Source organism: Callorhinus ursinus, unplaced genomic scaffold (assembly GCF_003265705.2).
Source record: "Callorhinus ursinus isolate GAN/ISIS: 27379988/994484 unplaced genomic scaffold, GSC_fseal_2.0 scaffold11, whole genome shotgun sequence".
NCBI lineage: Eukaryota > Metazoa > Chordata > Mammalia > Carnivora > Otariidae > Callorhinus > Callorhinus ursinus.
Window position 1 is genome coordinate 37941641 of NW_027397073.1, and position 16446 is coordinate 37958086.

Consider the following 16446-nt stretch of genomic DNA (forward strand, 5'->3'; position numbering starts at 1 on the left):
CTGACAAGCAATTTGTTTCAAGTTTAAAATGATGGGGCCCCTGGGTGGCGCAACTGATTAAGCATCCCACTCTTGGTTTTGGCTCAGGTCATGATCTTGGGTCTTGAGATCAAGCGTCGCATGTGGTCCTGCCTCAGGCTCCATGCTCAGTGGGGAGTCTGCTAAAGGTTCTCTCTCCTTCTCCTCCTCCCGCCCCCTGTCTCCTCTCTCTGTCTCTTTCTCTCTCATAAATAAATAAATCTTAAAAAAAATTATTTTCAGGCTCTAACTCATATTTTCATTCATCTAGATAACTGTATCCTGTGAAATTGCCAGATTTAATGAATAAGACACAGGATGCCCAGTTATATTTGAATTTCAGATAAACAATAATTTTTAATAGAAGTTTGTCCCAATGTTGCATGTTTATCTGGAATTCATATTTAATTGGCAAAGCTGTTTTATCTACTACCATTAATCCTATTTAAAAATCAGCCCTAGACCATAAGGGTAGAAAAAATTGTGGCGCCTCCCCTCATCTGTAATTCAAAATAAAAACTGTACTAAGTCCCAAATAAGCATAAGGATGATCTGAGCTGTGTCATACTCAGTTGCTTTTTAAAAAACCTAACAGTAGTTTGGGTTTTGAAGCAAAAACTGTTGAGGTCCAGAGTGAATGCAGACTCGATTTGGCAGGCCAAATATCTGGCTTTTTGTCTAATTGATTATTGCCATGCATGTACTTTTTACCTAAGGGTATTTATGTTGAGTCCTGATGAAAGCATTTTTCAGAATCACTTTGGAATTAATCAAACACTTACCAATAGGTGAGTCCAATAATTTGATGTATCCAGGCACATTAGTGGTGTAGAACCATATCTAGCTGTATGCAGGGATAATTATACTGTCTGTGCATTCAGTAGGTATTTGTTGAAGAAGTAAATGTTTAGGTGAAAAATGTCTTCATCTTTGAAAGACAGTTTCCATATGCACCTCTGCAAATTAATAATTACCTCTGTAGAAGTACAACAATGCTTACTGCTCATCTTTTCTCATGCATGAAATGGGTAATAGAGAACCAATATAAATATAAGGGCAAACCATTGGCTAGACATTTCAATTTCGTAATACACCTAGAAAAATATCTGAGCAAGTTGTTATAACATTTGCAAACTTTTTTTAATTGCCCAAATTCCCTCTTTTCAAATGTATTCAAAGATACACAATGCGTAAAGTAGATAAAGGCAGGGTAGCCCTTGTTGAATAAGAGATGTTACACTGTACCAAGAATTCCATTCCCCAGTAGAGGTTTCTCTGGATTTTGGTGTGCTATTTCTTTATGGATCAGGACATATGAGGTCTTTAATAGCATTTAGATTTATAGGCTTTATTCAATGATAGTTAAATTTTATTAGTTTTTTAAAAATATGTTTTCTATAGTTGTATTATCCAGTTATGTACATTGCAGGTGGTTTGTGATAGAATAGCACAATATTAAATATCACAATACTAAATATAACAAGATAAATAAATTTCACTAAGAGATTATTTCTAATTTATTTTTTTGTTCAGAATCTTAAAGAGTGTACATATGAGAAAATATCAAAAGTCTGGTCCCAAGCGCAAATTCTTCCATAAAGGTACTGCATGGTCAGCAACAAACATGTTTTTAATGTTATCATTCCAGTAAAATAAAAGTATTATTGCTATTCTCATTTTTATAAAATAAAGGCAACGGTAATTTTAAAAATAGTGTGATTAGACCAGTTTTATTTGCTCTGAGGCTCAGTATCTGAAGTGGAGCATACTATACCAACGCAGAAAGCTGAGGAGTAATGTAATTTAATGGAATGGAATGGAATTTATAATGAAATTCAGCAGAGCCTCCTAGTTTTCCAAATTACTGATATTTAGTAACATTAATTTTGTTTGTTTTTGTTTTGTTTTTGCTAAAACCTTAGTGAACTTAGCACAAAATGGTGTGATTTTGGTGGATAAATCTTTTGGCTTTAGCCATTTTGTTTTGCTTTAAAAAGTGGTTGCTAATGTACATGACCAGTGTCATGTAATATCTCTATTTCAGTTCACGGGTTAGTTTTGCATCTTAAGCCAAGCATGACTTCTCTATTGGTGAATTTTCTTCAATAATTAGAATTCTTATCCCTTTAAAAATAGGCTACTCATACTCCTTGTACTTTCTATTAAAAAGGAAGACTGATGCATTTAGTTCCTGGCTGTTAAATATTACAACATTGTTGCAAAGCCCATCACTTTAACCATCAGTTCTGCAGAATAGCCTACAGGTGGCGCTCTCCATTGTTAGTGTGCAGTCTGATGTGTTTCTTGTGGAGCTTTGTAACCGAAGCCAAGCCACAGAGAGTTTGACTGCCCCTTGTATTCAGAATGGTCCCCTCAAACCTGTTAGAGCATCTTAAACTTACAAAGAACTTCACACTGGGGAACATTATAAACATTTCAGGATATTAACCTAGGCTGTGAGGTTAATATTCCAACTCTTTATGGATGAGACAGTCTCTCTTCTCTCTCTTTTAATGCTGATAAGCAGGAGAGGCTAGAAAATATAGTGGTTAAGGGGATAGTCTCCAAAACCAGATTATCACCTGAGTCCTTTCTCTTTACTTGTTTGACAAGTTATACAACCTCTCTGAAGCTTAGTTTCCTCATCTTTTAAACAAAGATGACAATGGTGATGATAGTAATCTATTCTTGGGATTGTTGGGAGGATCAAAGGATAAAATCCTTGCTTAGTATAATCCAGTTATTAAGGGCTCAATTAATGGAAAACTTAAACACACATGTATTATTTAGGAAGCATTTCCTTTTTTTTGTAAAACAGCAACAGTGAATAATAGTTGTCATATATTGAATGAGAATCTTAATTTTGAGAACTGTCCATTCTCTACCATAACAGGAACCAGAGTATTGCAGGTATATGTGGCAGCTGAATACATTTAGAGCACCTTTCTTCTGAAAATGTTCAGAAATTAAACAGTTAAATATAGAGAAGCGGCTTGGGACTGAGGAAGAAAGACATATGACAAGTAGTCCTGTTTTAAAATTCTTCTCTGCTAGCAGTGTTGTTATCAAAATTTTATGGCTTGGGTTAATAAGATAAACTTGCATCATATAACTGTGAGACACATAGTCTGAGAAAATACAGCAAAGCAATGGTTTATTATTACATTGTTTTGATTAACTGACCAAGTTCGTCAACTTTTCTAACTTGATGTTACTTCATGTATTCACATCCAGGTAGGAAAGATTTACTTCTGAAGACAAAGCTCTGCTATTCAAAAGTAAATGTAAGAAAATTTTAAGAATTATATATTACTGAATTTACAAGATAAGATTTGCAAATCAATTTAACCACAGTTGCTGTTTTATTTCCATTCTTTTGGATCACTGACATTTTTACCCTAACTGAACTGTGTTGAGAGGAAGCCAGAATTTGGCTTTGTAGTTGTAAGATTTTGAAAAAAATATTTTCTTCTTTCTTCAGCGTGGCAGGGACATTGACAAGGTAAAATGCCCATCCTCTTTTCAATCATAATATTTGAAAAGTGAACTTTTCAAAAATGTGCCAATATTTTGTTGTTGTTTTAACCCACAAGTGGAAGATCAATAGCAGTGTCCCTTATGGGACTTGATCATTAGGCCTTCTTCAGGTGGATTTCTTTATCATTAGATTACTAATGTCATACTGTTTTTGCTATCGAGGCCAGTTTTATTGTTTACTCTATCAAAAGATGCTGCAGTTCAGTTATTTTTATGTAGAAATATTACCATATTTTTTTGATGGGAGAAGTCATTTCTGCTTCTAATTTATGATAATAATTTGATTCATGATATTTGGCATTATTGATGAACTCTGGTTTTAATGGACCTAGGATGTAATATTTTCATTGCAAACAGTATTAATGATGTCTGAAACACAGAGGAATTAAGGTCTTTAGAAGTGGTAAGTAATGAAAAAATAAGTTGTGCCACAACATCTACACCCCTCTCAACCATAGCTAATTCAAAATTAAAAGCAACACCAACGGAATCTTCAGCCATAACTCAAGTTTAGTGAAGTTTCACAAGTGCTGACTTTGTCCTGTGAGGATACTTTGATACTTCAGGTGTTTTTGAAATATATAATTTTTAAAAATCTATTTTGACATTTCTGCTTTCCTTGGACCCTACACATTTTTCTACTGGATAAGGCCACCATGGTCCATTCAATTTATAGAAATAGACAAGAATTTGGGAGATCCAGGCTTGAGTTCCAGCTCTTTGCTTTGTCCTCTGTTGTGTAACAATGGCAGTTCATTTCATCTCTTCATACCAATCAATCCACTTATCAGATCTGTTTAGCTACTGTTTAAAATAATAAATGCAAAAAGTCAATGAAAAATATAAAGCATTATATAAATCTAAGAAAACAAGTCTGGATTCATAGGGAAAAAAAGCATTTTTACGAAAGGGATGCCTCATAATTATTTACATGACAAATAGTGTTTGGTCATTAGTTTATAAATTTCAATATGGTTAGGTTCTCATCCTTCCTTTGGATGTTAATTTCTATTAATAAGCAATATATGTGGCTTGTCATAAGGCAGTTGTCCTTTTAGTGTTTAGTTCAGAGAGAGCAAGACTAATATCCATTCGTGTTTTGTTTTGCTTCTTACTACAACAAGATGCAGTGTTTCTGCATGGACAAATTCTAAGTAAATACTCTCTATCCTTCCAAAATATAAAGATATTTCTAAGAATATATTTTCAAGTGAAGTATTAATCTCTTCAGTGTTCTTGAAAATGTCCTCTATATTCAAAGCTCAGTTTCTCTCCCAGAAACAAATAAGTGGATTAGATTTGAAGAGTGGGTCAAGGAAATAGACATTTATGCGTGATTAAAGCATTTTATGTAATTAATGATAGTATTGGTAGAATGGTATTTCAAGTATCCGAGTCAAAATATTTTTCAATTTTGGGTTCTTTACTTCCAGGTTTTATTTGCAACAGCTATTACATATTGCATAAAGGATGTTAGGACTTTGATGAATGGACAGCAGAAGAACATATCTCTGAGTTTTATCACCGGTTATGAATATCTATTTAAAGTTGACTTAGCACCTCAAATGTTCACTCCCAGCAAATGGAAACAGAGCCTTTCATTAGAGGAGGAACCATAAGGGCATTTAGCCCCTGCCTCAATTTCTAAAGAGGCTTCATGTGTGGGCTTTCAATGTCATCTCTAAATGGAGTTACTGGAGGATACCAACAGGATCAAAAGACAGGGCTTTAATTATGAAATGTATTTATTCAAATGTACCATAATTTAAGAACTTTTTAAGGATATTTCTTCATTTTTAAAAATACTCTAAGAACTTCAGCAATGAAGGTTGCCTAGGATTCTTAAATTCAAAGAAGCCGGGGAGGAAAAATTCTAGATAAGGAAAAAGAAATTATTTTCCGTCTTCACCTGCATGGCCAGAGAAATATTATTTCAGAAATGAGTGTGAGATGTAAAGAGTCTGTTCTGGGGGTCTTTTGTCCTTGTGCTTAAGAAGACTCCATGGTCTGCGGGCCCCAGTGAGCTTGAGGTGGGCAAGAAAGAATTCGAGGCGAGTGGGATGCCTTGGCAGGTCTCCCCATAAAATGGATTTTGAACACCAAGAAAAGTCGCCCCAAGTAAGTGCTTTTATCCACTTACATAACATGTAGTGACATGCCAAGTGCTGTGCCGGAATAACATCGCAGAGAATAGTGTGATAAAATACTTGCTGAATTTTTTTTCTAAGATACAAAGTGGGACTTTATATTTTTTCCATGTACACATGAACACAAACATATTTGTGACCATTACAGGTACTCTGTTTTTCAGAGTTGAACTATAAAAGAAATGTAATGTGATTAATAATAATTATTTTAAAAAATGGATTTGGAGTGACATAGTGCTGGGACAAGTAATACAGTTGAGTCAGGTCAGTGATGAATCTGTCTAGAAGGGATTCCTACACAGGTGCCTTCTTAGCATCAGGAAAAGGGCAGACTGTGGAGAGCATCAGGACCCTGGAAGCAAATTCAGGATGTCTTCAAGTCTACCATTTGCCCATCATTTTTTCAATGGAAGGTTTCTCTTTTATATAAGTAGAGAAAGATGTAATAGAATTCCTCTATGAAAATCAATCGGACATTCTTCTCAAATCCTGTTTGTTGAATTTACTGGTCAGCCCCATAGTTCCAATGGACTATGACTCCATGTGAGTTACAATATCAGGACCAGGCAGGCATGTCTCATGGATTTTTTTTTAACTTCTGAATTGCTTTAATGTAGGTTTTCAGAGAGTCAGAAAAAAAGAAAAAAGATCTTTAAGTTAGATAAACAAATCAGGCAGAGGTGTGAGTTCCCTCAGTAAAACAGATGAATAGGAATCAAATGTGTGTGTGTGTGTGTGTGTGTGTGTGTGTGTGTGTGTGTAGTTAGGGGAAATAACATAAGAGAAAGTGAGAATTTAAATTGTGTATATATTTCCTTATTCAATGACTAATATAGAATAGTTTGATGAAATATTTTCAAATTGTTCTGTTTATTTTTCTCTCACAATTCTTTGTACAGTATGAAGAAGTATGTTTTAAAACCAGACAACAAATTTTAATTTACAAAGGATAGTTATATTAAAAACCCTAGTAGAGTTGAATTTTAATACCTGTGTATGGACAAGCCACAAGAGATTTTAATTGTGGACTGAAACCTTCTCTTTGGTATTCTTATGGCTTTTTTGCCCTGATCTAGGATAAGTGATGCAAACTGATTTTATTATTAAATTCAAGGCAAAGTATGACTTACGATTTGGGATTTTAATATATGGGGTTTCTTCAATGGTGTGCTCTTTCTACAGCATGAACAAGTAAAAGTTGACCCCATCACTATTAATGGGATTGGTGTAGACTTGTACTTAATTATACACAAACTGCATATTTTCTTTCCTATCTACAAACTTAAAATACAGTAGTGTTCATAACAGCTGTGCATGCACCTGAGAAATTGCCTGTAGCATTTATGTCTAATTCCCAACTCATTTCTTCTTCTTCTTTATCTCGTATTTCATGTACCAGCATTAGTGTGATGGTGGAAGACTAATGCCCTGTATCACACTTCTTAGTACCACTGTCTGAGTCCATGTCTGCTTTTATTTAGAGAAATTTAACAATCTGTCAGCTTCCCTTCAGAAATTATTTGCTTTGATAAGAGAAATATCTTGGTTTTTGAAAAGTTAATATTTTAAAAATTACTGACAGGAGTATTGATTTCTAATGTGATTCTAGATCATGGTTCTGAAAATAGAAACTCTGTATAGGGTATGAGGAAAGCTTGATCTGACACTCAGTGTGAGCTGTTGTGGACATAAATTATGAAAGACTGACATAAGATAACAAATGGAAGAAGTGGCCAAAATGCATTTCCAGGTGTGTCATTTTCTGTGGAAGGGATGATTCACTGCAGTAAATATGTATGAGTTCTCTTAGAATTATCTGTTATTTTCAATTAAAATGTTTTGGAAAAGCCATAATGAAGAAATGCTCATTAATTCAAAGTCCAAAGTTTCTTGTTTCTAGTTGGGGCTAAATTTTTTAAAATATATGTAAAATTGGATAAAACTATGGTGGTCCTAGCAGTAAGTTTAAAAACAACGTTGACAATTTTTAATAAGGAAAATTCACTAGACTATCTGCACCCTGTGATTACTTTTCCTAAAAGAAATGCAGAAATATAAACAGATATCCATCCAGATGTGGTTGATTTTTTTCTCCACATCACATTATTAGCTATTATTAAGACACATGCAATCAAGTTGGATAGATATTTCTTGAAATGATGCATGGTATGCAGTGCATGCTTTCATTGTGCTTCCTGCCATTATGGAATAATGCGTCTTATTTGGAAATACACTGATCATTTCTGTTGACTCAGGCTCAGTCAGCTTATATAATAACACCTCTATTTTGTGAATCATTTCAGATTTCAGAGAGCTATGCCTTCCTACCAAGAGAAGCGGTGACACGGTTTCTAATGAGCTGCTCAGAGTGCCAGAAAAGAATGCATTTAAACGCAGATGGAACAGATCACAAAGGTAGCCACAGTGTCAAATAGCAAGACTTAAAGTAATTCTATTCATAGTGGCAATTTATACCCCACATTTTTATAAAAATGTGTCAGACTGAAACAGTTCAACAAGTCAGATCATCTCATTTATTGGAGTAGGAGGCAGTAAATTTTGAATATCCACTTCCAGAATAATTCTGTGCCCATTCTCAGAAGAAAGGCAGTTTTGGCTGTGGCAAATAATTTTTTTCCTATAATAATATTTTAGCTTTCACATATTGTGTGTATTTCATGGCATTTTAAATATATTTAGCAAGGAAATTGATGTTCCATCAGTGTCCTTTTAAACCTACCAATTCCTTATTTGTGAAAGTGATGAGTAGTACGGAGCTCCCTAACTGAAAATTTTTATATGCAAGTTATAATTTGTCTTTAGCTCTCATTAAAAATTATTTAGATGATTTTCCTAATCTATCAATTTCTCTCAGAGTTTAAATTAATCTCAAAGATACATTTAGGCTAGCCCACTCCCATATGTTGGGGGATGAATAGACAAAAAAGAAAAAGATATAAGAAAAAAAACTGCACAAATTTCCTTTTTCACTCAAGTAGCCCATAGAGAAAGTAGTTATGCAGCAAGGGAGAAAAATACAAAAATACAGGTAATCGTGTTTAATCACTATATTGGCTTCACCCACTGTTACTGGGGTATCAAAAAGCTCCCCTAGAGTTAGAGATAACTAATTATCTGTAGTGTTAATTTGGCCCATACACCTTTTTATGGTTATTTTTTTCCTACAACCCATCCATAATGCTACCAATCTCCTAAAGACTTGATATCTAGAATCCTATTTCAATTTGAACAAATTGAATCATTCTGAAATTACAGGTAGAATGTGGTATCACTTTCATACCCATTAAAAATGTTTCATTACAGATAATGGAAAACCTCCCACTTTGGTGACCAGCATGATTGACTACAACATGCCCATTACCATGGCCTATATGAAGCATATGAAATTGCAGCTGCTAAACTCACAGCAAGATGAGGTAAAGCGGAAATATCTACTTCCAAGTCAGAATGAAGTTTGATAGCCATGACTATCGTATTAAGCATGACGGCATTGTGAAGACGGTAATTTATTTTTTAATGAAAAGAATGTCACTGGGATTGCACAGATGGAGAAACGGGCAGAAACTTCTAGTCCTTGATAGAGAGTCCCTGTCTCAATGCAGCTACCTTAGTGCTCTGTGGGAATGTGTTCGTTCCCAAGAAAGATTCATTTTCCTTAATTAACTGCCATCAAGCCGGCCTTGGTAAAGGGCTAGAAAGTTCAGGGGAAAGCATCCTGAATGAGAGTATCCAAGGAAAGTATCCAGGCCTTTAGTACGAAGGCTATTTTGCCTGGAAGTAAAAAAAAGTCATTTTAATAGGTATTTCAAGTATAATAATTTTTCCACCATCTAAATCTTTCATACGTTTTAATGCTTTTTTTCCTTTCATTATTCTATTAGTTTGTCTACTTCTCCGCATTTTCTAGAGATAAGTTCGGTGATTCTTCCTAATTAGAGGTATTTCAATGTTTCAAGTTATTCTGTTTAATTTGTATGGTAAGAATCTAGAAATATGCTTGCTGGCAGGTATTAGACACAAATGCACATTTGTTGAATATTCTCTAGGATACTAATTAACTATTCAGTTTGGTGGAAGTATCTCAAAGACAGGGACCAAGTTATATATATTCCCCCCAAAACCTGTAGCAATAGGGACTTGGGAAATCCTTGTAAACTAGTTTAGTAGCCATTAATTAATAGGCACATTCAGATTATCAATATTAGGAATAGTTTCTCAGGCTAGTACATATACTCCTTCTTGAAATTTCTCAAGAACAGGAAATGTGGTTAAATATTTTTCAAATACAGCATTATTTGGTGAAGTATTATAAAATTCTTTGTTGAGCTTACTTTATTAAAACTCGTTTTTTTGTTTTGTTTTGTTTTCCTCTGTATTTGAACAGATTTAATCTCAAAACTATATTTATAAATTTGTTTTATCTCAAAAAACTAGTAAGGGTAAACTATGAGATGATCTGCATTTGTACAACGGCAGTTTGGATTTCATATTACCGGATGGCTACATATAAATGATTAAATAAATAGTAATAAAATCATTGGGTTAAAGACATGAGAGATAACTAAAAAAACATTAATGTCTATCCATCCCAGAGAATGGAAAAATTATTCCCATCATTTATTATATAATTGGAAAAAAATTTAAAACTTCATAAACTAGTTAGAGCTGTCAAATTATTTGTAGGAAGCTCATTCAGATGTTGGTACATTTATTTCTAGGCTAAAAAGTAAGAAGATCAACTTTGTGCCAACAGTACAGCCCACGTATGCTAAATCCTTCTGTCTTCTAAAAAATCATAAGTATTTCACACAAAGGAAGTAGATCCTTTTAATTTATAACTGGATTAGGAAAATAACTCTCATTCTTACGTTTTGAAGATACCAACTGGATGTACACTGCCTTAAAAATATTCGGATAAGTGACTGCATTATTTGCAAAATTTTAGAAGTTATGATTATTGAAAGATAGGAAGGTCATTAAGTAAATCACATTAAAAAGGAATTCAAGTGATATATTTCTTTGTGCTCAGTTACATTTAAATTTTAATGTGTTAATTTAATTAGTTTAACAAATATTTATTGAGTACCTTCTATGTAACTGGCCCTCTTGTAGATAATGGAGGTAAACAGTGAGTAAATTGACAAAAATCTTACCTTTATTAAACTTAACTTCTAGTGAGGGAGAGAAAATAAAGGAAGTAAGTAAGGAAAGTATGTTTGTAAGAAGATGAGAAATGCTATTAAGAGAGAGAAATACAGGAATGGGAATCCCTTTAAGATTACAAAATACTTTATCCAACTTAAGATCAGTTGACTTTCTTATAAATTGATGATGGAGTTTAAACCAGGATTAACTTACAGGGAGGAAGTTTGGCAGTAATTATTAAAAACTTTTAAAAGTTACTCATATGCTTTTTTTCTTTAAATTTTTTATTGTTATGTTAATCACCATACATTACATCATTAGTTTGTGATGTAGTGTTCCATGATTCACCGTTTGTGCATAACACCCAGTGCTCCACGTAGTACATGCCCTCTTTAATACCCATCACCAGGCTAACACATCCCCCCACCCCCTCCCTTCTAGAACCCTCAGTTTGTTTTTCAGAGTCCATCATCTCTCATGGTTCGTCTCCCCCTCCGATTTCCCCCCCTTTACTCTTCCCCTCCTGCTATCTTCTTCTTTTTTTTCTTAACATATATTGCATTATTTGTTTCAGAGGTACAGATCTATGATTCAACAGTCTTGCACACTTCACAGCGCTCATCATAGCACATACCCTCCCCAAGTTACTCATATGCTTTGTCTAGAAATTTGTACTAAGGGATGTGATGAATGAAACAATTTATATATTAGGATGTTTGTTGCATTGCTAATCATGAATAATTGGAAATATTTTCAAGATCCAACAATGAGGAATTGTCAGATCTTCACTGACCCAATATGATAGCCACCAGCCATATGTGGACATTTAAATTTAATTGAAAATTAATGAAAATTAATGAAAATTAAAATTTCAGTTCTTCAGTTGCACTAACCATGTTTCAAGTGCTCAATAGCCAAGTATGGCTGGTAGTCACCTGACTGAATAGGGAATACTATAGAGCCATTCCATCAGCACAGAATATTTTTCTGAACATTACTGGCTAAATAACCAGCATCAGGGGCACCCCTGTAGCTTAGTTAGCTGCATGTTGCAGGACCCCCCCACCCCAAGATTCTGATTCTAGACCTAGCATGTGACACCTGGTGATCTGAATTTTTAACGGTATCTACCCTCATGCACACTAAGGTCTGAGGTGGTACATTTCATGGGAAGGCTAATAATATAGGCTTTAAGTTGATTTGAGCATAAGGTAAGTGAAAAACAGAACAAAGAAGAGATTGGTGAGAGCAGTTTTCAAGCAGTCTTATGGAAACCCCTTAATGTTTGATAGAGCAGTTTATACATTACTTGGTAGATTTGGATTGACTTCAATATAGCTGCAAATTTATGAACAGAGAAGAGGCACTCTCTGAAGTGGAAAGATTAATTTAACAGTAGTCGATGAACAGGACTGGTGGGGAAGAACCTGGAGGTGGGTAGATGACTAGGAGACTATTATTCATCATTCAGGAAATGGGAACATGAGATCAGGACAATACCAATGGAAATTGAGAGTTACATGGTACAGACTCTTTAGAGGTAAAATCTGGAACTTGAAAACTAAAATAAGATATGGAACAGATCAGGGATCTGAATTTCAAGCAACTGTCTTAAAAGGAAAAAGACGGGATAAAATTATTATAGTAAAATATTTATTCTAATTTTTAAAAATTAAGTTTTAGGGAAGCAAATGCTATGATAACTGGTCATAGCTTTCATTATGATAAGATTTTAGTAACATAAGGAATAAGGTCACACTGTAGGATGTGAAGACTCTTTTTCTGGTTATCATTCAGAATAAAATACTCACAGAGGGAAGAATTTAGATGAATGGCTTACAGATGATCATGAATAAAATAAAATACTTAAAATCATATCAGTAAAGTTTTCTGATTCTTCACTCTTAGAAATCTTCAGTAATTTCTTTCCAGAGTGATTAGCATTGCCTCTATGTTGATAATAAAAAACCCACAGTACTATATTTTATATACTTTTGCCACCTCTTAAAAAACAAACAAAAGATAGTAATTTAATTATTTAATAATTGGAATAGAACTGACAGAATGAATGCACTTAGTTTCATTAAAGGTCTTAAATCTAAGCAATTGGATAATTTATATTCTAATGAGTAGAATTGGGAACAGTGAATTATATTTCATGGGAAATCATGGAGGAAAATATTTAAGATAGTCACAATCATTAAGCCACTTAGGATAAATAGAATGGTGATTTTAAAAAAAATAAAATAACGAGTACATTTGGTTATATAACCATTTAATTTATTGTCCACATTTCTTAAAAAGCATGCTGATATAAGTGTTATTTATTGCTGATAAAATGTTGATTATTCATAATGCGTTATAGCAGTTTATATAATCATTCTGTGGGTCAGAGGTTGTGATCTCTTTGTGTCTAGCTTTTCTTTAAACACACATACAGTCTCATAGACACATACGTTTTACACACACACATACATACACATGCACACATAATATATATCAGATGGTATATATTGGAAATTAACTATTTGTAATATATATAATAAATGTTGATTCTAAAGACTATGTTTATGTAGAATACACAGCTATTTTATAAATACATGTTAGTCATCTTTACTATTAAGTTTATTTTTTGTATGTGTTCATAAAATATAATCAATATGAATCCTATTATATGCTGTAGAATTTCCTATATAGTCTACATAAAAATATTAAACAGTTTTATACTTATTATATATCTGACATTGTTCTCACTACTTTAAATATTATTATATTTCCTTAATTTTTATATAGCCCTATGAGATTGATGCTATTATTCCCATTTTATAGATGAAGAAATTGAGGCACAGAAAGGTTAGGTAACTTGCTTAAGGTAACATATCTAAGCAGCAGAGCATGGATCTAAATCAGTTCAGTCTGGCTCTAGAGAATGTGCTCTAAATTACTATCATGCCGTAGACACTATATGTAGTGTATATAATGACTGTCACTTATGTGTGCATATATGTATATGTATATGGTACACACTGATAACATTGATGTGCACATTGAATCCTGTTATTTTTTCTCTTTTTAACATATATATTTATTTCAGATGCTTTGGATTTTCTTAGAATTTAGAATTGGAGAAAACATAATGTACCGAGAGAGAGGGCATGCCGCCGGGAGAAGTCTATGTGGCTGATTGCCCAGAGGCCTCGCAGGGTGGCATTTCCTTGCTGAATTAATGAAGAGCTAGTGCTACTCAGTAGACCCAGACATGATCAGACCTTTCGTAAAGGAAGGACACCAAAATCACCTTGACTTGACCTATGGATCAGAATGCCAATTTGTTAGTCTACTAGAACGTTCCTGTCCCCTAACCATAGCAACTTCTTTGCTGATACCAAGATGTCATATATGAAGCCAAGGTAACTCTTCCTATTCAAAGAAGCTATTTTCTCAAGCCTGAGTGACTTCATATAAATCCCAGTTCTGGTATATAATAGTGGGACACATTCTTTAACTGCTCTGTGCCTCAATTTCTCAATCTGTAAAATGGGATGAGTCCCAGGATTCATCTGATTCACAGATGGTGATAAAGCTGGTGAGTGGACAAATATAAAAAACAGTTAATCTGTAACATTAATAGCACTACAACTACAGCTGCTGCTAATTATTATATTAATGCTAAACTTTCAGATCAGACATTCACAAATTAAAGTCAAACCTGGTGATTTTGATTCAATACTTACAGTATGTCACAGGAGATTCCTCAGGCCCCTCTTCCCACATAAGCCTACCATTGGCCAAAAATCAACTCTCCAACAGGAGTTCGCTTCAGTGAAATGGCTATAGCAAAATATCTTAGATTTGATTTAAGTTCATTTTTGTCAGGTTTTGATGAATTGGGTGTTTGGAAAACTGGCCTTTTTGGTAATTTCTCCACTTGGTGAACTGGCTTTTGGGAAATGAATCTTGCACACTTCTACCCAGAACTTCTTTTTGGGGTTACAGTAGAGTGTATATTCACTTATAATGAAAGAAGGGATGTGCTAAAATCTTGCTGTCAGTAAATGTGGATTTTCAACCTAGCCATGTAAGTTTGTCAATTATTAGAATCCATCCTGTTTGCCAATGACAGTTTTTTGGTTAAGGTCTTCTTACTGCGTCCTAAGATTTTTGCTTATAATATTTTATTAAGTAATTTATTTTTAGACTCAAAACATATACTTCTCTATATTTTGTATTTTGTGATATGACTCTTCTAGGAAGTTTTTACTAATTAAAAAATCCATTTTTCATTATTTAGGATAATTCACCAACTACATCCTTCCTAAACATATTATTTTAACCTTTTAAATATGTCTGTGCATAGATACATTGTTCGATTTTTCACAAATCTTGAAATTCCTTAAAGGGAGAAATTATTACATTATTTGTTATTTCAGGTATCTATTAATATGTAACATGTTTTGCTGAGTTCTGTAAAAGCTTACTTGCTGGCTAAACTCTAATTGACCCTGTAGATAAAATGGTCACTATTTGAATGTGTTATATTTTATGATGCTTGATGATATTTTAAAACCATTTTCAGGATGAAAGTTCAATAGAGAGTGATGAATTTGATATGAGTGATTCAACACGGATGTCAGCTGTGAACTCTGATCTTAGCTCCAATCTTGAGGAAAGAATGCAAAGTCCTCAAGCTCTTCATGGCCAGCAAGATGGTAAGCCTTTCAAACTGAATAAATACAACAACAGAAATCTGAGTCAGAACGTATGAAAACATCTCATTCTCTTGTGCCAATTTTTTATCTGTTCCTCTAGGGACTTTGTACACTCAGGTTCCATTATCCACTTTCACTATTTTTGGATTCAAGTATTTTGTTTAAAACTAGTGTGATAGACTGATTTATAAACAGATGTTAGTTATAAAAATCCAAGCTTGCCCACGTTTTGCTCTCTGAACATAAAATGTGTCATATCAGTGTGGTTTTGGTTTCTGCGATGTTTCCTAGCTTTGGTTTCTTGAGCCATAATAATTAAGAGTTTACAAATGATCAGAAGAGTAATTTGGATGTTTTAATTTTCCTAAAAGACAAAATTGTAAATAAAAAACAACTTACATAAAAGGACAGTTTTACCAAAGTGATTTTGCTGGGTAAGGAGATTTTTGCTGGGATTTTGACCTACTTTATTCAGCAGTAAAGGGAAAAAAAGATCATGTTCTCTTATTCCTGGGTCCATTGACAATCCCTGAATTATCCAATTGTTCTTGATAGGAAGAAAACTGGATATGTAGAGAAAGTACACTAGGCAGTTAATGTTTTAAGTCTCCTATTTGCAGAGATCTTTTAAAAATTATCTTTGTAGATTTCTATCTTTGTAAGTATAGAATAATGTGTGAAAATAAATGTACCTGACTAGGGTCATTGTGAATGAAAATGAAGGGTTATAAATAAAAGGCAAATGGCCAATTTTATTCAACATTAGTTTATTATTCCTGTAATTAACAAGTTTACATGAACTTTTTTGACTGTATAATTTTGTGCCTACATCTGTAGATAGGGAAATGAAACATTTTTCTTGCTTTCTC

At 33.6% G+C, this 16446-nt stretch overlaps 1 protein-coding gene across 10 annotated transcripts in view; it reads left to right on the forward strand.

Moving 5' to 3' along the window:
- NOL4 (nucleolar protein 4) overlaps window positions 1-16446 on the forward strand; it is a 422575-nt gene that overhangs the window by 112734 nt on the left and 293395 nt on the right. For 9 of the 10 annotated variants that reach the window (XR_012380046.1, XR_012380047.1, XM_073898360.1 and 6 more), the window contains 3 exons: window positions 8006-8117; window positions 9027-9139; window positions 15445-15577. Coding sequence is in view for 8 of the 10 variants with exons in the window: in XM_073898360.1 (XP_073754461.1) it covers window positions 8006-8117; window positions 9027-9139; window positions 15445-15577 (358 nt within the window). In the remaining 2 variants the exon portion in view is untranslated. Of the gene's footprint in view, window positions 1-3261; window positions 3303-8005; window positions 8118-9026; window positions 9140-15444; window positions 15578-16446 lie in introns of those variants that run through there. The other variant, XM_025886835.2, reaches the window with a different exon arrangement.